The 24661-nt window shown below is 38.3% G+C and overlaps 1 protein-coding gene across 3 annotated transcripts; it reads left to right on the top strand.

The window, feature by feature from the left end:
- The first annotated feature begins 467 nt into the window (after window positions 1-467).
- Window positions 468-22704, top strand: IL18R1 (interleukin 18 receptor 1). Of its 3 annotated transcripts, none has more exons than XM_065060918.1 (13): window positions 468-945; window positions 1801-1957; window positions 3513-3692; window positions 4647-4769; window positions 5835-6075; window positions 10467-10644; window positions 12154-12307; window positions 12809-12871; window positions 15123-15279; window positions 15457-15590; window positions 16935-17096; window positions 17887-18045; window positions 19990-22704. In XM_065060918.1, the coding sequence occupies exons 4-13, from the start codon at window positions 4721-4723 to the stop codon at window positions 20013-20015; spliced, it is 1323 nt and encodes a 440-aa protein (XP_064916990.1). In that variant the 5' UTR covers window positions 468-945; window positions 1801-1957; window positions 3513-3692; window positions 4647-4720; the 3' UTR covers window positions 20016-22704. The 3 variants fall into 3 exon arrangements, with proteins under 3 accessions (XP_064916990.1, XP_064916980.1, XP_005504718.2); XM_065060908.1 differs by having other exon boundaries at window positions 470-733; window positions 19728-22704; XM_005504661.3 differs by having other exon boundaries at window positions 470-945; window positions 19728-22704.
- Window positions 22705-24661: the final 1957 nt, after the last annotated feature.

The following is a 24661-nucleotide window of genomic DNA, read 5'->3' as shown; positions in this document are numbered from 1 at the left end:
GGAAATATGGCTGGCTGAAATCCCTAATGGAAATACAGCTCCAATATATGAAAATTTGGCTGAAATGCAGGCTCAGCTACTGGCATGAGGGTTTATTTAAAAGTGAATACATACACACCCTTTGCAGCAATGTTGCGATAAAAAGCTTCATGTCTTGAAAGCTTCCATTACTTTTTCCTCAAAGGGGATGCTATCACAGAGAAAATAGCACTGAAATCAGGATATTTCTGCTCAAAGTACCATCGGATCACTTGTTTTGCCTTTTTTTTCCCCTGTAGATCATATGTTGAGGGGTGTAGTGTGTGCTGTGTGCATTTCTTCTTCTTCTTTTTTTATTTTTTTCTTTTTTTTTGTTCCTCTTTTGAGGTCTTTGAAGGATATCAGCATTTCAGGATACAGTTTATGTCTTTGTACACATTCATTCTCAAAACGGCCAGAGATGGGGGAGGAAGCTGTAGCAGAGATAAAAGTTGCTACATTTAGCTTAATATATGAGCTCCTAAACCCCCATCCTACTTCCATCACACTTCTTGGAAAAAGTCCCGCGATGGGCATTCAGCAGAAAAGCAGAGGAAGAGGCGTTTCGGCTCTAAAGGTGACTGAAGACATCACCTACTTACGCCTCTTTTTCCTCCGCAAGGTTGTGAGAGGGAAGACCCACATCTCCTAGAAGAGTTGAGCTTCACTCCCTTTGCTCGTGGCGGGCTAATCTCTCGGTTTCACCCACGACCAGGTGACAGCACAGCACTCTTTGTCAGACCGGTAACATTTCGAGCCGCCTTCACCGCGCTGCTGCCCGGCCCCCGCTGCGGCACCGGGCAGCGCTTCTTTCCAGCGAAACTGGAAAGCGACCCCGCGGCCCCTGCGCGGGTCACCGCACCCGGGAACAGGAAGGGGCGGTGCGGCGCGGAGAGGAGCGGAGCTCCCGCCGAGCGCCCCTGCCAGGTAGGGTCCGGGCGCAGCGGGGCGGCCAGGGGAGGACAGAAGTAGGGCAGGTGGGCTGGGGAGGTGATGTCTAGGTGCAGGCAGCTCCTTCTTCCATCCCTCGGAGGACCCGAGCGCCTGTGATCAGGGTATCTCTGCGAGTGTGCGAGTGTGTGTAGGGAGTCCCTCCTTTGCCTCGCCAGCTCCATCTCTCCAGCCCCGCTCGGACAGCCTACTAGGGGGCGGCAGTCCCTGCCTGTCCCTCAGTCCTGCCTATCCCTCGGTCCTGCCTATCCCCAACCCTGCCTATCCTCAATCCTGCCTATCCCTCGCTCCTGCCTATCCCTCAGTCCTACCTGCCCCTCGGTTCTGCCTGTCCCCAACCCTGCCTGTCCCCCCAGCCTTGCCTTCCCCGCCGCGCTTCCTCTGCCCACTGCGCTGCGCCGCGCTCCCCCGAGATGCCTGTTTCGGCACCTCTCCCGATTCTCTCCCCGGCCCGTGACATACTTTTTCTTTATTAGAGAGTTACCATAAATAATTTAGCTCTGAAAAGGGCTGATTTCAACACACAGCCCCTCACTGGCACTGCAAAGTCGTCCTCCTCGGGCTGTCCCGGTACTTTCCCTCACACCTAGGTGGTTTGGGAGCACGACGGGCTCCTTAAAGCGCTATTGTACATAGTAGCAGCAAAAGAAGGTTCCTAAAACATTTGTGTGCTAGCTGTCAAATGCCTCATTTAGAAAAGTTAATACTTGCAATTTGTTATTACTTCTCCATTAACGCTTCTAAAAATTAATTTCTCACATCTACCTTTTCCATTTTCCTCCCTGCAGTCAACAGTTCATGAAATGAGAAATTCCACTCTTCTTTTTCCAGGAGGTTTTCCAGACTGAGTTTTCTATGTATTTACTCACTTATCAAGAGAGATTACTCAGTGATGAATTAGGTTCAGAAGATTTAAAAGTGCAAGGTGTAACTCTGGAGTTCAAAAGACTGCCTCTGAGTCAGCTTTCCACCTGGCAAGACTTGCATAGTGAGTAAACAACTTCAATTGTGTTGTTTGAAATGAAGATGGATTTTCATTTTAACTAATAAATAGCAGCCCCGACAGAATGGTGTTTAGACCTAGTATGGTTAAGGCAACTGTTTGCTAGACCTTATAATTTCCTTTGTGAATATTACATGAATTATTGCACTGTATGGTCATATTTGAAAAATATTTAAATTCCACTAAAAGCCATCCTTAAAGAGGCAAAATGAGTACTTTCCTCCCTTGACTCTAAAATATTTGTTCAAAAAGTCTGATGTTCAGAAGAGTCTGTTGGTTTTTAAAAAAGGAACTAACAACACTTTGGGACCAAATTCAGGTTTCCAAAAGTGTCAATCAAGCAAGTTACTTGACCAAAATTGAAGGTCACATCGATGTACCAGCCCACTTTAATTCCAAAATCTTCTGGTGATTCCAGGAAAGTGAGGAATAATTATAATGATGCAAAATAGACACAATTGTCTAGTTGGTGAGGTATCATTAATGCACTTAATAGAACTTTAACCTTTAGTTTGTTTAAAGATTTTGTTGGCCTCACAATGGCACAATGATTTTAAGAACCCCATTTTTCATTATTCAAATTCCATCTGTGGCTTTAAACAAGTAGGAAATTTGAAAAAAACATGCTTAAAGCTATTGTCACTTTGGGCCTTGTAGACAACTTTTTTTATACTTTTGTTGTTGTTGTTGTTGTTGTGGAAACTGTCATTCCTCACTATTGCCATAACATCTTGCCTATGGAGTATTTCTGTAGTCCTTTCTTAGGCAGAGAATCCTTGCCTTCATTTTACAATATCTCGCTCTTTCTGAAAATGAAAAATATTGTTTTGTTCCTTGAAGAACCTCTTTATATAATTTCCCAAAACTTTTTTTTTTTTCTTCCCCCACCCAGTACTCCTAATGTTTCATCAAAGACTATGCAAACAATTTGACTCAAATGTAAATACTGTTAGCCTGGAGTGGAACAATTTGATACAAATTGATCAGATTCAACAGCAGTGTGATAGTAAGATTAGGGACATGTGTTTTTCTTGATAATAGTAGCCACTAATCTCAAACCTGGTAATCACGAAGTATCTTGCATTATACTGTATTCTTTAATCTCTGTTAAAAAAATGAAGGGTTCTGCTCTGCATTCATTAAAACTTCCACTATATGCTGATGTGATGTGCCAACAAAGAATGTGATTTAGAATTAAAAATATGGTGATAAATGATTTTATCTTGATGTAGTGGATCATAGTTTCATAGTCTGCAACAACTGTATTTCTTCTGGATGTGGTAGGGTGAAAAATGAAAAGTAAAATCAAGAAATGAAAATAAAGAGAGAGGCCCTTCTTTCCTTATAAAGTGTAGCAGTTTGAATCTCGATATGTACAAGGGAACTGAAAGCAGGTCTGACAAGTTTACTATATGACCCTTTAAAGTTACTTGCTGCAGTACTCAGCATCCAGCTTCTTTTAGCTGCTTTCTAAATTGGGATCTGCCTACCAGTCAATCTGAAAAAGGGGATGTGAAACAGTTCTTTCATTTCTTTACAGTGATTCATGGGATGATGACATACTTGCAATGAACTAGGGAGGATGATAGGAGAGGGAGAGCAGCTACACATTTTGATGCCATTCTGGAATATTGCTGGAAATGCAGTAGCCTCCTGCTTCTGGCTGCTTTACATCATGGGAATTTTCTGACTGTAAATCTCAGAGTAGTCTCTTAAAACAGTAAGTATGTACTTTCTCAGATTGCAAGAAGTTTAGGTAATAAAACTAACCAAATAGAATGCTAAGGCAATTACTTTTGACACCTCTCTGTGAAATACGTCTCGTCTGTGTGTGTCCCATTTGTCAATGCATGTTTGGGTCAGTGACTAAGCCAGGTTGTCTGTCTTGGCTGCAGAGTTTGATCTGGGCTTACTATGCACCTAATCTGTTTATTTGTAAGCAAAACTGAGGCACAGTCTTAGGATTGGCTCTGCCTTTGGTTTCCAGTTAACCCACTGTTCTGAGGAACTCAGAGAAGATACTCCACGCTGGTATTATTTAGTGCTGTTCTCCCTTTACGTTTGAAAACACAGTGGACTGAAGATAAAGCAATTGAATATGAGCTTCTTCATCTTCTCCCCCTCAGTGGAAATGCTAGTACTCTCAGCTGCTGCTTATTGGTTCCATAGACAAAAGTGTATGACAAAATTGTAGACCTTGTTCTCCAACAGGCTCAAAATTAGCCATCGAGATATCAAATAGATCAACATTGTGCTGTTCTCATTGGAGGCAAGGGAGGTTTTTATTAGCTGTTTCTATAATGTTCAGTCTTGCAAAATTTATACTCTGTGGAGAAAAAAGCACTGTAATATCCCATGGTAGTCATTTACCGGCTTGGGATCTAAGTTGGAGAACTTCTATAAGATTGTTAGTTTAATTAGAAATGTGAAATACATCTAGTGAACAAGAAGATGAGGGAAGGAAACTCTGCAGTGCTTTCTGAATTTAAAATAAACATTTCAAGAAAAATCAAGATACATTATGTGATGTATGAAAATAGTTGTTATGATAATGTTGTCTAACTTTCCATTTGGAAAACCCTCTTCAGTGCCAGGCAATAGTTACACTGCTCACATGCTCAAAAGAATCTGTTTCACTGCACTTGTGATGAATTTTGAATCTGTTTTTCTTAAGCTTTCAGTACAAGCAAGAACTTGAAACTTCAGTTTCATTTTTTTTGGAAAAGAAGTGAGAAGTAACTCAAGAAAATGACTCTGATGATTTTTTTTTCCATCTTTATAATTCAATGTGCTACTGGTAAGTATAAATCCTCATTTCAACAGTAGAAGCTTCAAAATATTTGCTGAATATGTGACACCTTCTTGACAGTTGCTTACAGTGGGGAAATTTTGTGTTTTGCAGCTAAACAAAAACAATAATATTAAAAGTTTTGGCAATTTCAGCCCAGCTCCAGACTTGGGAAATTTGGTTCAAAATACCCAAATTATGAAGTAAAATAAGCAGAAATGCTACCTGGAAACACCTGATGATGTTGTATGGGAGCATGGCTGTATGAAGAGCCACAGCAGGGAACAGAATGAGTCTGCTGCTTTTTGTGCCATTCAGAAGTGTGGTCACAATTTTTGCTAAACAATAATAATCTCTGAGAACCTCAGGAGGAATAGAGACCAAAGGCTTATTTTATGCCTGACTATTAATGCTAGACCATGGCCACTTGTCTGTAGTTATTATGACTTCTGTAAGCAAAGGTACATTTGGGAAATTTGATTGGAAAAGCAGACTTTGAGACTAAATTTTACACAAATAATCTCATTCCAAGGCACTTTTTCTAAAGAGATCTGATTTTTTTTAAGAAATATAGCCATATAATCACTTAGTTTTAATTCAGAAGATAAGGAAATGCGGATTTTAATCCATAGTATCTCTACTTCTGTGGTAACTGGCCAGTTCTGAGGATTAGCCATATTTGACAAGTCAAACCATATGTAAAAATTTATCCTTTTCCCTTCCACTTGTGGCCACTTCTTTAATGTAAAGTGAGGCCAGATTCTGCCATTTGTGTCCATTTGATTTTGACACTCTTGGGCCCACATGAAAGAATCTTAGGGAAATGTGAGGTTTTTCACGCTCCTTTTCCTTCTGTTTTTCTTGGGTGAGGTAGAATAAAGACTTGGAAAACTGTATTCTTAGACTGAAATAAATATTACTGGAATAATACATACTGCCAAACTACTCTGCTAAAGGAAACACACTTTATAAAAGACCAGTGGCACGGCAAATCACTTTAATGCCAAGTTAATGTAATTTTCTGAAAGGAGCACTTGGTTCCCTAATGTATCTTTTTCTTGACTTTCTCTGAAGAGAAGCTGTGTCCACTTCGTACCTCCATTGATGTATTGGAAGGGGAATATTTTTTCCTTTGTTATCTTGAGTCAAGGCAAGAACATTTTCAGGAAGAAGCATACACAATAAACTGGTACAAAGAAAACACTGGAAAGCAGCAACTGATAAAGCAAACACACAGAAATGTTTCCCAAAAGAATTTTCTGGAGTTCTGGCCAGCTGAACTCACTGACTCTGGGAGTTACTCTGTCACTCACAGGTGGGTACCCAAGCGGTGGGTGAATATCTTGCCTTCACACTTGTCTCTGAAGAAGCTTATTGCTTTGTCTTGCTTTGTATTGCTAGTGGCATCCACAAAAAGAAGGTGCAGGGAACTGCATTAACTCTACTGTCATTTCCCGTATCATTTCACAATAACCATCCAGGCAGACCTACAATATTTACAAATAGCTATAGGCAGTTGCAGCTTTTAAAAAGTTCTGTAAACCTTTTGATAAGGCTGGTAGCATTTCTGCTGGCTTCTGATTAATTACCTAAGCAAAATGAATGCTGGGTAACCCTTCCGTCCACTGCCAAGTGAAAGGAAACATTTGCTTGTCTTCTCCACCAGACTTGCTCTTCCTACTGTGTTGAGTGGGTCTCATGCTAGGAGGCAGCCAAGTGGTCTAATTGTATATAAAGTAACAAACACAGAGTGGCATAGCTGAACTGGTTTCTGTGCAAACAGAATGTGTTAACATTAGATAATACCTGACATAGACTTGGTTGTTGTCATGAACCTTTACTTTTCATGTCAAGTCTGAATTAGGCTTTAAATTCTAGTCTTATTGATGGCCTTGATCAGTCGTCTACATGGTCACTTCATTAAATATAGAGCTAAAAAGCTATTACATCTAACAACTCGGTCTACTGCCAGCACCTAACCAGGGTATAAAATGCATGTGGTGAGCACACCTGAATTGCCAGGCTACTGAAGGAGGTTGTTGTAAGAAGTCTAAAATAAAGGACAAAAGAGAGGGAAGCTGTGATAACGCCACCTTAATTCACAATCCCTGCAGTTTTGTGATTATTTATTTTAAGGACTTGGAATAATGACAGTAAATCCACAGTAAATTACAACAACTCTGTAAGATGAGTATGAAAAAAATGTATACTTCAAAACTGAGGGATACAGCGTAATGTGTAGAAGAAGGAGATGACAGGAAAGGACGTTAAGTAAAACTACTAGGATGAAATTTGTTGAAATAAGTATCTGTTGGAAAACACAAAAATGTCTGAATCCTTTGTGAAATGTCTCGATTTGCTTAAGCAAGAAACTCAGATGAAAGGTTTTGTGTGCATCGAAGCATTCATTTGGAATTAAGAGTTTTGATTTTCTGCTTTTTTGTTTCATTTTCTAAGACTACATTACGCTACTACATTTTAAAACTCAGTTTTGAAAGAAAGCATTTTTATTTTGGAAAAAAAAAAGTTTTTTGACAAGTCTGAAATGACTTCTTTTTTTCCCCAAAGTATCTTTTAGGTCCATACAGATACTAATTTTTCTGTTAGGATCAGAATGAAGGCACGTAACGTAGATAGCTAAAGCATATGTATGTTTGTGTTGATGTGTTCATGTGTGTTTGTTAGTATAGTAGACTTAGGATATACATTCAGGAATAAACATCACCCTTAAGCCTGAGTGTCTCCATCTGCAGCAACATTTCTTGAAAACAAAGGCTTTCATATCCACTTGCAATGGGAGTGTTAAGCAGAAAAACCATGTCACACCTTTGGCAGGATTTCTAATTTGTGTGGTTTTTTTCTTTACTTGTATCCTGTGGTTATCAAATGAAAAACCAGATTACAAGAAAGCAGGTCATCTGGGCGCTCTGTGTTTGTTACCCTGAAACTGAGAGAACTCAAAGGTTCCTGAAGAAAATGAAAGTACAGAGATCCGTGATAAACACATGATATGTTTTAAGATGCTAATACTGCTCACTTTTCCAAAGTGTTTAGAGCAGCTGAAAGCAGTGGGAACACACACACGTTTAGAGCTCATACTGGAATTTGGAAAGCAGAGTGTCAGTTTCTTCCTGTAAATTGAAATATTGAGATACGACCGGCTTGTTGCAATGAAGTAGATAATGGATGGCTTTGAGTTGGTTATGTATCCAGTAAACTTGGTTTATATTCTTTAAGGGCTTTCACTTCCATGTAACCTCTCCACAGCCAAGCTATTTTTTTTTTCCTTCTTGGTGGGTTTGGAGCGGGGGAAGGGGGGAAATTGAAAGGCTATTAAGCCACGAGTGGTTTTGTTCCCCAAAAATTACCATTAAAAAGTCTCAGCAAATGAAAGGTAGGGTAGAAATATAACAGCTCAGACACTAGCAGTTTAAACAGTGTAATTTAATGTACCTTTTTTTTTTTCCCTGAAAATCATGTATATGGCAGGCAGCTAGAAATTATGTAAGCCAAATTCATCTTAGTTTTCACAGGTGTGGTTTTGTCACCTTCCAGGGACCTGCTCCTTTCTAGACTTTGGCTCATTAGATGGAATACCATTACCCACTTCAGGTGAAATTCTCATGTTTGTTGAAGTGATTTCACCAAATAAGATCACAAAAGAAAGCCTTTTTGGAGTGACAGTGCTGAGGAGAACATGTGGCTTTATTATTTATTATTTTCTTCCATTTGCTGAATCTAGAAAATAAAATAATATGTATTTTATGGCTAATTGTATAATTGCTTCTCCAGCAGTATTCAGACACTAGTGTGATGGTCTAAAGAAGCGCATAGAATCAGTGGAATTAATTGGATCTAATGTTTCTGTCTACATCTAAGCTACTTGTGTTAGGTACCTTTATTGCCAGGGGGAGAGAGGGCTTTCTGGGGCAGACATTACCTTGTCCTAAACTGAACACATAAAATAGGTCATGTAAACTGCATTTTAAAATGGTGACTATTGGTTGTGGTCCCACTGCTGACTGTGATTAGTAGATCTGATTCAAATGAGTAAGTATGATGTTGAAGAATAGGTGAGATGGACTCCACCCACCATGAATACCCATATGAGTACATCTCTGATGGGGAAGTTTTGATAACATTTTTCCTGTTTATGACACCACAGTTAACTGATTGTGGAACCAAACCAGTATGTTTTGATTTAGTTAGTCAATTGCAATTTATGAATAAAGAATATCTCAAGTGAGTAAGGAGAACAAGGAGCACCTGCGTGGGCTGAAAAATGGCTACAATGCAAAGAGGTTGAACAAAACACATAAATACATCTGCTTGGGGAACTTCAAATGGAAGGAAACCCCAACCTAAAACCTCGTCTAAATTCATCATATAAATGAAGTCCTAATAGTTCTTCTGAGTCTTGTAAACAGTAAAACGCATGTCAGTCATGAATAGCATTTAAGCTGATATGCTCATCAGGCTTGCTTCTCCTTTTCAACTGCTTTGTCCCCTTAGCCCTTCTCATCAAAATGAATTTTACCAGTTTCAGTTTTCCTGGGAGTGGTTTCTTTTCTGTTCTTGGAGACAGAAAGAAAGATTCAAACATATTTATGAAGATATGACTGACACAGAAGGGAAATACTCTGTGATTGCTACTTTTACTTTGTCAGACTCTACTTGCTCAGTAAAAAAAGAGGGCTTTATGCAATAACTGAGAATTTTTACCCATTAACTTATAGTAGCATATGACTTTCTCTTGAGCCCATAAAATCAGGCCACCTTTGCCAGTCTTGAGCCAGAAGTCCTCCAGCTTCTTTTCCCTTGGTAGCCATGTATTTGGATGTATCTAGCAATGAAATTACTCACACCTATAATGTGATTCTCTAGAGGAATATTATGATAGAGCATTATAGATATCTGAATAAGAATGGTCAGCTCCTAGGTATTCAAAAGAAGAATTTTTGGAGCATATTCACCTGATCTTTTATAAAGGCTGCATGGGACATGATGACTCTGCTTTAGAAGAGGTAGTACCTGGCTCTTCCAGTCAACCTGGTTTGGCCACCTACTGTGTATCTCTGATCAGAGCAGACCAAAAGACAAAGAAATGTATCCTTTCCAAAATGCCTTATTTTGCAGACATGCTTGAGTCCATAAGTGATTCTGTAGTTCATGAGACTTGCATGATTCAGAAATATTTCCAGAATATCAGTGACTGCACAGGATACAACAATGAATAATACTGTTTTGTGAACAACAGCAGAGTTGCCCATCTTTGACATATTTTACAGTTATATTTTTCACTTTCTGCTTTAAACATTAGCAATGTATAGGAGATTAAACCTGCAAAATCACTAGCTTATTGAAGGTCCTAAAACTCTTTTATACTAACTTGTATCTATACATGATGCCACAGATTGTTGCATTTTTGTTCTGGACATTATAGTATATCGTGTCATATTTTATAGATAGAACTATTGCCAACTGTTTTATGATAGATGATTCAGTTTAGATAATCTATTTTGTCATGAGAAATAACATATACTTTTGGGTGGAAAAGTAATAAAGGGGAATATAAATAATTAGGTCACTGTAGATGTACTTTTTACTTAACAGTTATGTTAGAGACTTTGTGTTTTGTTGCATGACTCACTGAGTTACATTCCTTTAAAAAGCTCCTACAACTGATTTTACTATTTTTTTTCATAGCAATGGAAAACAAAATTTCACAATTCAAAAGTGGACCTTGAATGTACTTGAAAGAAATAAAAGCAGCTGTTTCAACAGAAATCATTTAACCACAGAAACTAAAAATGCTGGAACTGGTTATTCACTGAAATGCAGTGATTTGTCTGTCAATGAAAATGACAGCATAACATGGTACAAGGTAATTAGTGAAACAGTGTCACTCAAATAATTTGCTATAGAAACTTCTTGAATCACCACTGTGCTGTATGTTCTTTAGCAGTTTCTGGGCCAAATGCGTTGTTGATGTTGTGAGTTTTCTCTGCTGCTTTATGACCCATTTTGAACTTGAACAAGAAAATTGCTTAAATTTGCTTTTTGTCTAACATAATTTTCACAGTCTAAAATAAATACAAAATAAACAGTAAGTAATAAGTTAGTAGCAAAAAAACATAAAGCGAGAAAAACGCATTAGAATGTGTGACATAACCACATTTATTTAAGAATGTATTCCAATATCAAACGGCAAATTTCAACAATGCAAAAACCGCAATTCATTTTGCACCAACCTAATAACTGTTAGGTGATGTACTCAGCCGTTGGATGAAGCACCCTGAATAGGTTTCTTCCACCCTGACCCTATACATCATCTTGACCAGTGCTCTGTATTCCTCTCAGGTGTCTTGGTTGAAGTAACAGATACTCTTGTGTTGAATCAGTTTCAGGAAAGGATTTTGACAGCTTAAGTATGGGCATCTGGATTCTGTCAGGCAGAATGAGCCCCAGTCCTGCTTCCTTGTGCTTCAGGACCTGGGAGGATGGAACTATTGATGGACAGGGCCATAGGTGGATGTGTTTCCCTTAGTAAAGGACCATACCCCAGACTGACCTCTCTCATGGCTAAGCTGAGTATACTGATGCTTAATATTTTAATGCCTAATATTGTGTGAGACAGATGAAGCAGCTGCCCCTGTGCCTAAATATCCTTCAGGGGTTGACTGGGTGAAAATTTTTGAAGTCTTCCTATCACACCTTAAGCTGAGATAAAACAGGGATAGTCACACATTCCTTTTTGTATAAGAGCCTGGTAGTAAGCATACACATCCAGTAAATGCCCATTCTCTGGATAATTTCCAGCAGTGATCACTTCTCTTCTTAATTTAAGGTAATTCAGACCAGAACCAAATATTGGTGGGTTTTCATAGGACATTTATCTTGGCATGTGCCACAAACTAAAAAAAAAAGTAACAACAAACCAGAGTTAGTTTTGGGGGATAGGGAGAGTAAGCCAATGTGAGTCCAACTCTTTTCACTCCCTGAGATGGTCACTTTCCCTGTTGTCGGGGCATCTTATTTTAACCTGAAAGTTGTCTAGACAACTTGTATCCACAAGCACTTCTAGTCTACAGACCCAACCCATTATTTTGAAAAAAAACACGATTGCCTTTAGATTCCTGATACAATATTTTTATAATCAGATACTTGGTTAGAATTGCAGTGTTCTCAACTTCTAATGCGTTAAATGTTCAAATGTTGTATTTAAGTGCCCACAACTGAAAATAGGGTCCCCACCTCTCTTGAGGCTGATAAATATCATTGAGGCGCTGAAAGAGTGATGGTGACACTTCATTTCAAAATTAATTTTTATCTTCCATAAAGTTTTAAATATATGTTTACTACAGAATAGTATTTTCTGTCTATATTGATGCAGGACTGTAAGAACTATGAAAATGAAACAGAGCGGGAACTGGATTTTAAAACCTTAACAGTACAACACTCCGGGATATATACCTGTAAGATTTTAATCCATCATGAAGGAAAGATATACCACAGCACAAGTACAATTAAGTTGGTAGTGGAAGAAGGTAAGAAAGCTTTTTATAATTTTTAAGCATGGTTTTTGGTTCTTCATACTATGGATATTTTTAATTACAGTTCTCATTTGATAAATACATACAAGGGCGATCAAATTGGGGAATCTGAAATATTTGGCAATAATTTCAAAAATTAAAAAAGCAACAGAAGAAGTTTATGTGACATATTACTAATTTTGGAAAATATATTTATTATGTTTTCCCTGCAGGTTTTTTTTGGTTTTTTTTTTTTTTTTTTTTTTTTTTAAATTAGCTGCTGTAAGTAAGTCGTACAAACTTACTAAGAGTTCGGGGAAAGAGCATTTCTAACCATTCTAAATTTTGCACAGTACATATGTACATGTGAAAAAAATTCAACAGGACATACGGTGTTTTAAACTACTCAGTAATGCCAGAGTTTCAGAAATAAAGCAAATGTGTCTTTTTTTTTTTTTTTTGTGGTAGAATGTAAGCAAACTGTTACTTCAACAGCAATACTTGTTTGTGTTTTAGATGCACCAGAGGCTGTGACTTTGGAGATAGTCGGACGCAATGAAGAAATTGAAACAGAAATAGGTATCAAATTAGTACAAGAATCTTTGTGGTAGCTACTGCATGTACATGCTTTTTGTTCTGATCACTTTATGGTTGACGGTCTGGTTAAGTGTAATCAAACTAAGAATTGTCTATGCACCCTCCTGCATCTGATGCATCTTCACACCTGGTTATGTTTCCCCTGGTGTATTCCATGATTGATATACAAGTACCCTAAATTTACCCCTTTACAGAGGCAGAAGCTGAGATTGCTGCTATGACCAACAAGAGAATGTGGTGATGATGACAAACCAGCAAACTCTGTAGACAGCAAATCCTACAGAGTGATGTGTGAAAGACATCTAGTTTGTCTGTGAACAGCAATAATGAATAATCCCCTTAATGCCTGATGCAGCTGAGGATGTTATTCTGCAGGGAAATGAGAAGTATGAGGCTGACACTCCTGGTAATGCAACAATGAAGATCAGTCACTGCTGCAAATAACTGATTATATTGTCAAAAGCCAAACGCTTGATTGCGCTTCTAGCTAGGAGTAGTAGTTAGATAACATGGCCTGCAAGCTTCATACAGTGTCAGGCGCAGGATGCAGGATTTTGTGACTAAGGCTCTGATTAATTTAAAAAACCCCAGAAATTTACCTGTTTCCCTTCCTGTACCTGAGGGTTTCTCCCATCTGGTTACCCAGTCCTTCCTTTCCAAGTCTGAAAACTCCTTTTTACCTCCTCCATTGCTCATATATGTACCTGATTTGCTCAGCCAGAACCTCCTTCCTTCCTACAAATACCGTTTGGTAGGTAGGTCCTTTTTCCAGTGGCATTACCTCAATCCAATGATGCCTCCCGTCTCCCAGCCTCCCAGTACACCTTTCTTGCACAGTTCTTCCTCCTTACTGCGCTTGCCTCAACCCTCAGAAAGTAATAGGGTTCAGCATTAAATTATTATGAATCATTTGTCTTCCATCTCTTATCTGCCTTGATGAGACAATTTCATAAGGTCATTGAACTACCTGGCGAAGTGATGAGACAGATACCATGGTGGGGACTCAAGGGAAATTTGGATGGCCTTTCAAACCTGTCATTGCTTAGATGGTGTTCTGTAGTATTTCCCTGAAAACAGCTGTCTATATTCCAGTCTGTACTACTGTGATTTGGATTTCTAAGGTCGGAATCTAAGATGAGCAGATTTTCAGCTGGATCCTGCTTTAAAGGTTCTTGAGCAGTTCCACTTGAATCATCAGTTCTAATAAACTTTGGGAAGGCAGCCTATAACATGTGCTTTTAGAGAATTCCTGGGCAGGCCTAGCTTGCTGGAAAGCATTTGTGTATGACGACCTGAACAAGAACTAACATGCAGCTTTTATGGCTTAATAAAGGGCAATATGGATGTGTTCCCTAGCGTAGCCTAGAGATGGTGTTGTAAAGTTGCAGCTAGCATCAGGTCAAGCTTCTCATGACAATGTTTAAAATAAAATGCCTTGCAAATCATAAGATCTCACACTGCAGAGCTGCAGCCTCCTGCCTTTATTCTCCCAAGCATACAGTTGTCATTTTACTTCTGCCCTTTCTTATAATTAACCAGATTCTAAGGGGTGGTTCCTGTCACTTCAAATTAGTGCTCTGAAAGGGTACAAAGTAGCTGACTGGCTAAGTGATTTATTCTCGCATTCAGGATTATGCTGATTTTCAGGGGTGAAGCTGGGATGAGAATTTATTCTGTGAGACTGCAGCAGGGGCTCTAACAGGTTTTGTTTTTCCTTTAAGGAATAGTGTACACTTCAGCTATTATAATCAATTGGTTGTAATTCCTCTTACCAGTGACTTACTTATACCTGGCCCTGGGGCACTGGTGGTACGTTGTCCTCTCCTGTTCTCTGCCTGCAGCACACAGTTTAGTTCATATAGTAGAATCATATAATGGAAACTTGGAAAGGAATCACAAAGCAGTCGAAAGGATCATCGAGTCGAACTCCTTCTAGCTCTCTAAAGCCTGAAATGCTCTGGCCTATTTAATCTCTCCTGGTTGTGACAGAGTTTATCTGAGGGAAAGCTGTGGATGATTGTCACTCTGCAACAGGGTGCATGTGAGGCCTGTGCATGGTTGCTGAAGCCACCACCAGTGCAGGTCAAACATGTATGAAACACTGTGCAGGGGCTATGAAATCCAGAAGGGAGCACAACCTGTGGGATATGTTGCCTGAAAAAATGATGTTTTACTGCACTGTGAACATGAATGCTACTTCTAACTAGATCTTCTCATGTTATGCTTTGTTTAGGTAAGGAAGAAATACTCAATTGCACAGGTTTCTTAGGTTATTATATGCAAGAAGATGCCAGCCTCTACTGGTTAATTAATCAAATGTTTCCAGAAAAATGCTTGGGTATCCCTGAGAATGAACCTTCAATATGTGAAGAAGAGTTCAAAAACTTACAGTAGGTTTCCTGAAAATATTGCACTTTTACCTGTATGTGATAATGTCCTGCACTTTGTGAACTGTGAATTCAGTAAAGAATCTGAGGTTATTTTAGAATTTTTTTATCAAAATCTGCCTCTTGGCTGGCTGTAGGTTTCTGTGCAGATAGTTCTCCTAACACCATTTCTTGTTGCAGGCTGGGAAACAAGTTCTATGTCACAAGGCTACTACGGATTAAAAAAGTAACAGATGAGGACATGCATCATAATTTCACCTGCATGTTGCAAGCTGATGATAGAACACAAATAAAAATAGTGAAACTGAAGAAAGGTACGGTATAATCTATGAATCATACTTCTCATATGTAGTTATTAATCATGCCAGCCTTCTCAATCCTGAGGGCAGGTTATTGATTTCAGAACATCTCTCCAAATCTGTGTGCTTATGAAGGCCTTGGTCCATCTAGTGATGGACCTAACAAGCCCCCTGGATGATTCCTCCTGTTCAGAGACAGGAGTACCAGGGGTTGCTGCTACATCTGCCAGAGTAGCTGTGTGAGGGCTCCAGAGTTCCACCACTGCTGCTCTGGACACAGCTGGGGAAGCCGAGCTCTGCTCTGGCTGACAGACCTCTTCATAGCACTTCTTTAGATCCCATGGCAGAGCATTCTCTGTGCTCTCCTACTCACCAGGTTGTTGGGATCAGGGGGATTACCTACCCAAAGCTTGCTGCAGCCCAGTGTCTGCTGCTTAGATCACTTTGTTTATTAGGCAACTCTTTCTAAAATTGAAAGATCAATCTTTTATATTCCTGATAATGCCTGAAATGTTCTGTTTGATGGTTTCTCTCTTGTCAGGGACTCTATCTTTCTGGCTATGGAAAGCTGACCTCTGCCCTATAGTAGTACTTAACATTTATACTCCAGTCAGCCTGGACAAATGGGTATTCCCTTCTTGTTTTGCGTCTCTCTCAGACCTTTCCTAGCTTTACTGGGAGAAAATATGTGAAAACAGACTAGTCAAAAGATGGTGCATGTAATAAATCAAATTAAATACAGACTACAATGAGCATGACTTGACAGTGCCTTCATAAAATCTTCACAAAGATTTAATGGATAAAAAACTATATTTGGCACTAAGAATACAAAAATAACAGAATAATAATGAAAAAAAAAAAAGAAAAAAGAAAAAAAAAAGCCTGAAAGAGACCAAAGACAGAAGGAAAAAAAAATCTTGGCCAAAGAAATTAAAGGAGACTTTGAGGACTTTTATGAATCAAATGAGAGAGGGGTGAAAGGTAGAGGATAACAGGAAATAATAAAGAATCTGAAAAAAACTTGTCATAAAAGTAGTTGATTACCAGTTGGGATGCTGTACCTCTCTGAGGGTCTGTAGTGTCAGTCTTGATCCCATATGCAGTTCATTTATGTGTGTGGAGGATGTATGAATGCATGCAAGATTGTTTCTCCAGTTTTTAGAGTAATCTATGTTCTGTAGTTCTTCTCCATCAGGACAAATGGCATGCATATGTGCTTGAAGTATTAGCAAGAAAGGATTCACATCAACATTGTGATTTTTTTGGAGTGATTTTAAGATGCCATCAGTATTGAATACAGTAATTTTGTCACATAATACTCTCGTTAAGGCTGTGATTTTCTGGGATTCTGTTTTACAGGGAACACCAGAGATCTGCCTGTGTACATGTTTACAACTGGAATGGTCCTTGCTGTGCTATTTCTGTGTGTTGCTGTAGCTGCAGTGTTTGTCTGTGTCATGTTTAGAGTCGACTTAGTTCTATTTTACAGGAACATATGCAAAAGAGACGACACTGCTGGAGGTATGACTTGGCTATGGCTAATGCTGACATTGAAATAAGTGTATAGATTAAAAATTAGTTTCTGGCAGGTTCTATAAAACAATCATCTCTGAGGAAGAGAGAATATAAATCCAGGAGTTTTGTGAGCAGAAACAGCAAAGAATGTGTGAAAGAACTTGATGGTCAGGTGTTAAAGTGAGTTTGTTTACACCTGGGGCAGTAAGAGCAGACAAACACAGGGGAAGAAGCTCAATGTGGTAGACCCGGCCTCTGAATTAGTCTTGGGTTTTGTCTTTGTAAATTACTGATCAAAGCATAACCAAATATGGTATAGTCTCATAATTAAAATAATAAATCGGTTTATCCTCTTTTCCCAGTACCCATTCTGCAGAACTACTTGATAGTTTTAGACAAAGAGTAAAATAAACTTGGAAATTTGCAGTATCACTTAAATAGCATTCTTATCAGGTTACAGACACATTTTTGCTTCCCTTCATTTTCTTGATCATCACAGATGTGGAACGGACTGGTTATATTAACCTGATTTTTTTTTTTAAAAAAAAGCACCTTAAGGTAGAAATAATATGTTACTTTCAAATATTTGCCAAATGCGATCAGAATCTTTTGTATCAAATTTAAACTGATTCAGGATTTCTTTTTTGTTTGAAGACTGTTCAGGGTATTAAAGGAAAGAACAAGAATTTCTAGATGTTTTGCTACTGAGACAGTAACTTTGAAACCCAGAATGGTGGATCAGATACTGTACTTCTAATGGTTTCTAACAAGAAAAAAATTGGTGATTTCTTTCCAGATGGAAAAGAATATGATGCATTTGTGTCTTACCTGAAGGACTGCATTTCTCCTAGTGAAGAAGAGAGGGAATTTGCTTTGAAGATTTTACCCACAATATTAGAAGAAAACTTTGGATACAAGTTGTGTGTATTTGAGAGGGATATATCCCCTGGAGGAGGTAAGTGTATTGAATATTCTTGTCATTAAATAGCCACATCATTTTCACACAAACGTAAAAGTCTGTTATCAGAAGGAATTCTGTCAAATGTCTTGTGCATTGAAATGCTACATTTTTCATCTGATCCAAACTACATGAATGCAAAATTCAACTGCACATTTTACATATTTTATAGATGTATTTATGAGTTTGTATACACCTACACACATATACTTATCTTTAATTACACAAAATCAAGATGAACAGATGAAAAAACTAGCATAGAGAAAGTTAAGATGACAACACAGAAGAGGTCAGATGTCTCACAAAGCTCTTATACTATTATTGCTGAGAGCAGGTGTCTGCTATGAATGAACTCACATTTACTGCACAGAGCAGCTGGTATCTTTGGTACTATTTATTCTCATGTTCTCATATTCTCTTATTCTCATATTATCTTCACTGTGGTGTTTGAAACCGTTTGGTGAGCATAATGGATGTCATAACAAAATAGAAATGAAAACATGGAATTTTGTTTCTCTAAATGACCTGTGGATAGGTAGCCTTTTGCAGATGCTTGGAAAAAAGATAATGGGGTATCCCATTTAGTTAAAAGACCTAGTTGAGTAATAGGATTTCATTGTTAAAGGCACAGAACAATAAAGTCACTCAGCCTCATTCACAACGCCAGATCTTCTCTCATTGTGTCCATTCCTGACATATTTTTCTAGTCTGAGAGATGCCGCAATTCTCCCAAGCCATGTTTTTTCCAGTTATTCTCTCTCCTTAAGGATTAAAGGAAAGGCTTTCCAATTTTTTTGGCCTGATTATTTCAAAAAATTTGGCTTATTTCCTGGCAATTGTTTTAACTTATTCCTTTTTATCTAGTCTGATTCATTGTGAATATGGAAAACAGACTATTTCCTTCTATTTACAGGAGCCTTTGGTGGGTTGCAATACCTCTGTCAAATTAATTCTTCTTTCAGTTTTCTCTTCTTTAGACTACTCTTGCAGTTTGCTCTGCCTTTCCCTGCAAGGCATGTTTTCTAGATCTCTGGTTTCTGTAGACCTTGTTGTCCCATGGTCCTAAAGCAAGCACAGGAAGTTGTATGTGAGAATTCAGTTTGGTGCATGGATGTTTGAAGTTTATCACCATTTGATTCAGGCATCATTTGTCGTGACAAAGTCATGGGTCTAAAACACTGTTGAAACTCATTCTGTCTTCACATGCTAGTCTTCTCAACCTGTTTCTGACAATAGATTTGGGTGTTTGGGTGACATAAAGATAGGACTAACCTGAGAGTTACTAAATATTTGGAAAGAGGTTGATTTTGGCGACTTTCTGGGGAATCATGCCAATGGTATCTGTTATGAAAAAGGAAAGATATGTCTCGTTGGAGGAAAAATACATTTTGCTTTTACCTTCTATCTGTGTGACTACAGACAGGGAGCTGTCTAGGATATCTGGAGATTGTATGTGGGCTTTGTCTGCTCCAGAGAACAAGCTTTGTCTATACCTGAGCTCATTTTTGCAGACTCTTTATCTGTAATGTGTATTAATTTCTTCTTAGGTACAAGATGCTAACATGCTGTCACTTTATAAGTGGAACATTTTTGGTACATTTGTGATTGTTAAAGGATAAGTCAATCCAGTGCCTATCCTTTCAATTTAGTTTAATAACACATTTATCTTTAATTTGCAGCGGTTGTTGATGATATCCATTCATTCATTGACAAAAGCAGAAGATTAATCATTATACTGAGCCAGAACTATGTTTCTGACAGAGCCATATATGAACTTGAGAGTGGACTGCATAAAGCCCTAGTTGAAAGGAAAACTAAGATCATATTAATTGAATATATGCCTATAAGTGACTACAATTTCTTGCCAGAATCACTGTCTCTTTTGCCATCAAAGACGGTTGTGAAGTGGAAAAAAGATAAATCTCTTCCTGTGAATTCCAGATTTTGGAAGAACCTTCGGTACCTGATGCCAGCGAAACCTACCAAGACAAACACCAAAGGGCACTATAATAATCTTGATCTAGGCTCAGAAGGGCCTCAAACACGGACTGAGGGCTGTGACTTTAATGCATTCGTATAACAGTTCTGGAGACAGAAGATGCAGCAAAAAACTGTGCTTTTTGCTAACTACTTGAAAACACAATCTGCACACTTATTTTGGGAAGATAGTGTTCATAAAAGGCCGAGTCTGAGATTTGAGAAGAATGTAGAAACCATTACAGTGGCTAAGACGATGTTAACCCTAATGCTAAATGCTGTCCCAGAGAGTTTCCTCAGCAATCTGCACAAGGAGCAGAAATTTGATTCTGCTTAGGACTTATAGCACAAAGCCCAATGCAAAACATTTTGATTTCACATTTTCTAATAATGTGGAATGATACTAGTTATACTTGCATACTTTTTGAGGCCCCTTCAATAAATATATCAGTACTTTCAAAGTATTATTATTGTGATGTTGTTGGTTTTGTATTTTGGTATTTCCTAAGGACCCTGCTTGGGAGTAAACCCAAACAGCCCCCGCCCCAGAGAGCCTGGTATGCAGGCTTTGGGCAGTGTCAAGTAGAAGAATCAAGTGAAAACAGAGAAAAGGGAGGTTAGAAAGAGTAAGGCAGATTTGATCAGGCTACCATTATTCACTACGGACTTGTACATGTTCTAGACAAGTCAAGTGTGAGTGATTCGGAGGAATGGTAAAAACTGTTTCCAACTTTCTGTTCCACTGAGAATACAGTAAATGATCATTTTGGCAGGGAAAAGAGGTGGACGGGATAGAGATAATAGTATTTTGCTCATGGACACCGATATCTACATTGTACCCTGAGCTACCTTCAGCTGAGGGATGTAAGGGATTTACATGAAAACAAGATCTCTGGTATGTACATATACTCTTAAGACTTTGGAACATTTGTACTTAGTATTATTTTCAAAAACAAAGTTAGAAATGCCATTCAAAGCCATGGTAAACCTTCCTTATTATTACCTGCTTGACAGAAGATACAAGTCTGACAAAAATTCCTGGATAAAATGGAATGGTATTTCCTACTAATATGAATGGGGAGAAATCAATGGAGAATCATTTTGGAAGATCTTCTGTCACTTTGCTAGGAGACCACCAAGGCTCAGCCCAGTTTCATCATCATCTTGCATTCAACTAATGCTAGTTCTGAGGAGACTTCTCTTTGACACGGATAATTAATCTGTACAGCTGTAGTGGAGGAGCTCCATTACTTCCTCAGTGCACTTGAGAACACATCTAGAATGCTGAGTATTATGGCAATGACATGTCTCAGGATTGATGAGAATGAAATACCTTGTTGTTTGTCAAATATCCCGTAATCAAGCATGGATTCTGACAGTAGTTCAGGTAAAAGTAAAGGCTAAATGTGGATTTACAAAACGGAGACAACACAGTTGCCAGGTTAACATGCAGAGGAAAAGGAACAAATAAATAAAGCACTCATCTATGGTGTCCTTCAGATCAGCTCCAAGAGGTCTCTCTCTTTCTGTCAGGCAACTAAAGAGCTATTAAAATGTGATTCTTAGGCAAAAGCCATTCTCTGGCTTAAGCTTTTACTGCAGAGATTTTCTGCTCTGTAGATATGTGTCTTTATATTTCCAAATCTTTCCCAAGGTTCTTTTCTTCTCTACCAGTGTTTCTTGTAACTTGTAATCACAGGTCACTTTTAACAGTTTTTTTGCAGGACTAATGATTGCCTCTACTTCAGAAATGCCATTGGACATACTGGGCACATCCATTTCTTGGCCAGACAGCTGACAGAAAAGTTAGTAATTTTCCTGGTTCTTAACTGAGGCTTTAAACTTCCTCCTCAGCCACATAGTCTTTCACATGCTGTCATCAATGTACTTTCTAACAATATGAGTGTCAAGTGTAGTCTGCATGTGAATACAGATGATAGTGCACATGGTTTGTTAAAAGCTCTGGACTGAGCCTATGCTCTAGGAGGATCAGCTACTATAAATTGAGGTTGAATTTGCCATGAATGCTCCCTCACTTTAGCTTGGAGAGATGATGTTACTGCATGTACCTGCTCTAACTCAGGAAGCTGTACCCTGAAGATTGAGAGACCATGGGGAATTTGACCACGACGAGATTTTACACAGTACCAGAGTACTATACATAAGGAAGGCTGAAAGCTAAACAGTATTAACTCCAAAGTTGTTTGAATACCAGAAAAATAGGCATTCAAATGTAGTATATTGAACTACTCAATATCTGTGAAAGGGCAAGTATTTTTGCACAGAGTGATATTGTGACACAGTCATTTAATCTCTATAGTGGATCATCACTGCCCATGCTGTGATAAAGGGAAACAAGGGAAATTAAGGATATGTATGCTTATATTAACACCAGATGTTGTTGTTATTGCTCTTACATACTGAATTACTGACTTCAGTAATTACTGACTTCAGTAATTCAGGCTTGGAAATGTCTGCTTTCTGTTTACCAGTGCCTATAGAAAAGGAGCTGCTAATGTGAATTTTGTAAATGGTAGTTGTGTCGATTTGCCTGATTATGCACGCGTCAACTTATAAGTGAATTCACATGATTGTTTGAGGTAATGGGACATTCCTGAGATTTATAATGCATTTTTGTTCCATTTTTGTACTTAATAAAACTTTATTTCCCCCTCTCCACATATGTGGCTTCTGTTTTTGCTGCAGTTAGAGAGCAGTAAGAGTAAAAAATCAAAATTTCAGCAAGAAGAAAAAAATGCAATAAAAAGCAAGAGTGTTGTTTGACCTGCTTTCCACAAACAATAGATGTCATATTTGTACAGTAGAAAAATTTAAACAAAGCCAAATCCAAACAGATGATTGGAATATGTAATTTCCCAGAGGAGGATGGAGATGTGATCAGTGAGAATACAGGTTTTGTAAGACAGTAGTCTCAAAGACTCATATTTTTCATGCATATGCTACAACGTGGTACTGACTGTGAGAGCACAGTGTGCCTGCATTTTTTTAGTGTTGCTGTTTAACCACTTTCTATCATACACAATTCAGTCTGGAAGAAAAAAATATCAAGAAAGTCTTCTTATCTATTGATAAGTTGAACATAAATTTTGGGAGGAGTTGGGACTATTGTATATAGTATCAGTACTACAGTTCAGTACTGTGTAAGGGCCTGGAAATGTATAAGGTTCATGAATTATAGTTGTGCCCTGTCCCGTGTGTCCACTTTCATTGTCTGCACCAAGTCTGGAGACACTTGAAGTGGTCCCTCCAAATTGTACACCATGTCTAATTCCATATCCATAATTTCTTCCTGCTATAAGTGCTTCTGTTCCTCCATTGCTATCTGCACTTTTTACAGATATATGAGTAGAGGTAGAACTTGCAAATGAGGGGTAAATGGTAAAAAATGATTAAAAATGGCAAGAAAATAAAGTAGATAAGAAACTAGACACGTGAGTCTGGCTTGTAAAGTTATTCTAGAAGTGTGGTTCCATACTAAAGCTGTCCTTTTCTACCTTTCTTTCATTGTAGAAGTCTGGCTTGCACAGAAGAGGCAACTTTTACATCATTAGATTCTATATATATTTAATAAAATGTTTGAAATATTGCCATTCCTAGTGAAATGCTTATGACGTAGCTGAAAAGTATTCAGTGTCTTGAAAAAGAAAATGTGATCACATTTTTGGAAAATAGTTTTCTGATTTAGTAGCTATAATTAGATAAATGCCTGAGTGAAACAGTAGTTACCAAGCTCTCCACAGTAGCCACAAGTTATGTAAAATACAAGGAAAAAAGGCTCCACAAGAATCTATTCCAGTTTTGACCAGCTCATGACAGCTTCCTGTGGTTCAACAATCCAAATTTCCTCAACTTCAGTGAAAGCAGCTGCAGATAGACCACACTTTTTTAGTTTCATTTTCAGCTAAAAGCATAAACAACTCATCACAGGGATTTGGCTCTTATATTGTATTGTTTTGGTCTTCCATTTGGCTTCTATTAGTGAGATATAGTATGTATATCAGCAAGATATACCATGGTTCAGTGTAATGTATTTGTTGCTTATTACATATCAAATACAAAAATAGTAGAGCTCACTATGTTGATGGCTTAAGGTATTTATGAAAGATAATCAAACAGGTTCACAGCTTATTGCTCTTGATTCTTTTGACCACTGCCATACTTAAGCCAATTTCAGTCACCTCATTTCAATGTGTGGTTACAAAGAGTTTACTATGCATTGCAGAAAAATTGCAGGTGTTTGAGGTTTTTTTTGACTATGCTGAAGGAATGTTATTCCACAAGAGGTTCCAAAACTATTTGTAATGTTGTATGAATCTGCCTTTTTAAAAACTCCTGGGCAATTTCACAAGTGACTGTATTCAGGAAGAGCTGTCAGTACATGCTAGAAATAGCCTGAACATCCCTAGAAAAGAGGGACTTCATCGTAGGGTACACCTCGTTTCTGAGTTCAGGTATCCAGACTTGAACCTAAATATTCATCTCAGCTGTGATAGCAATGTCTCCTGTGTGTATACAGTGGCTTAATAGGTAGTATATTAAGCACATTTATTTATGTAGTACTTAAGGAAGACACTGCCTCTAGGGACTAGCAGCAACAATTCTGCTACAAGGAAGG

Source organism: Columba livia, chromosome 1, assembly GCF_036013475.1.
Source record: "Columba livia isolate bColLiv1 breed racing homer chromosome 1, bColLiv1.pat.W.v2, whole genome shotgun sequence".
Taxonomy (NCBI): domain Eukaryota; kingdom Metazoa; phylum Chordata; class Aves; order Columbiformes; family Columbidae; genus Columba; species Columba livia.
Note: the sequence above shows the minus strand (reverse complement) of the source record. Positions and strands in the feature narration are given on the sequence as shown.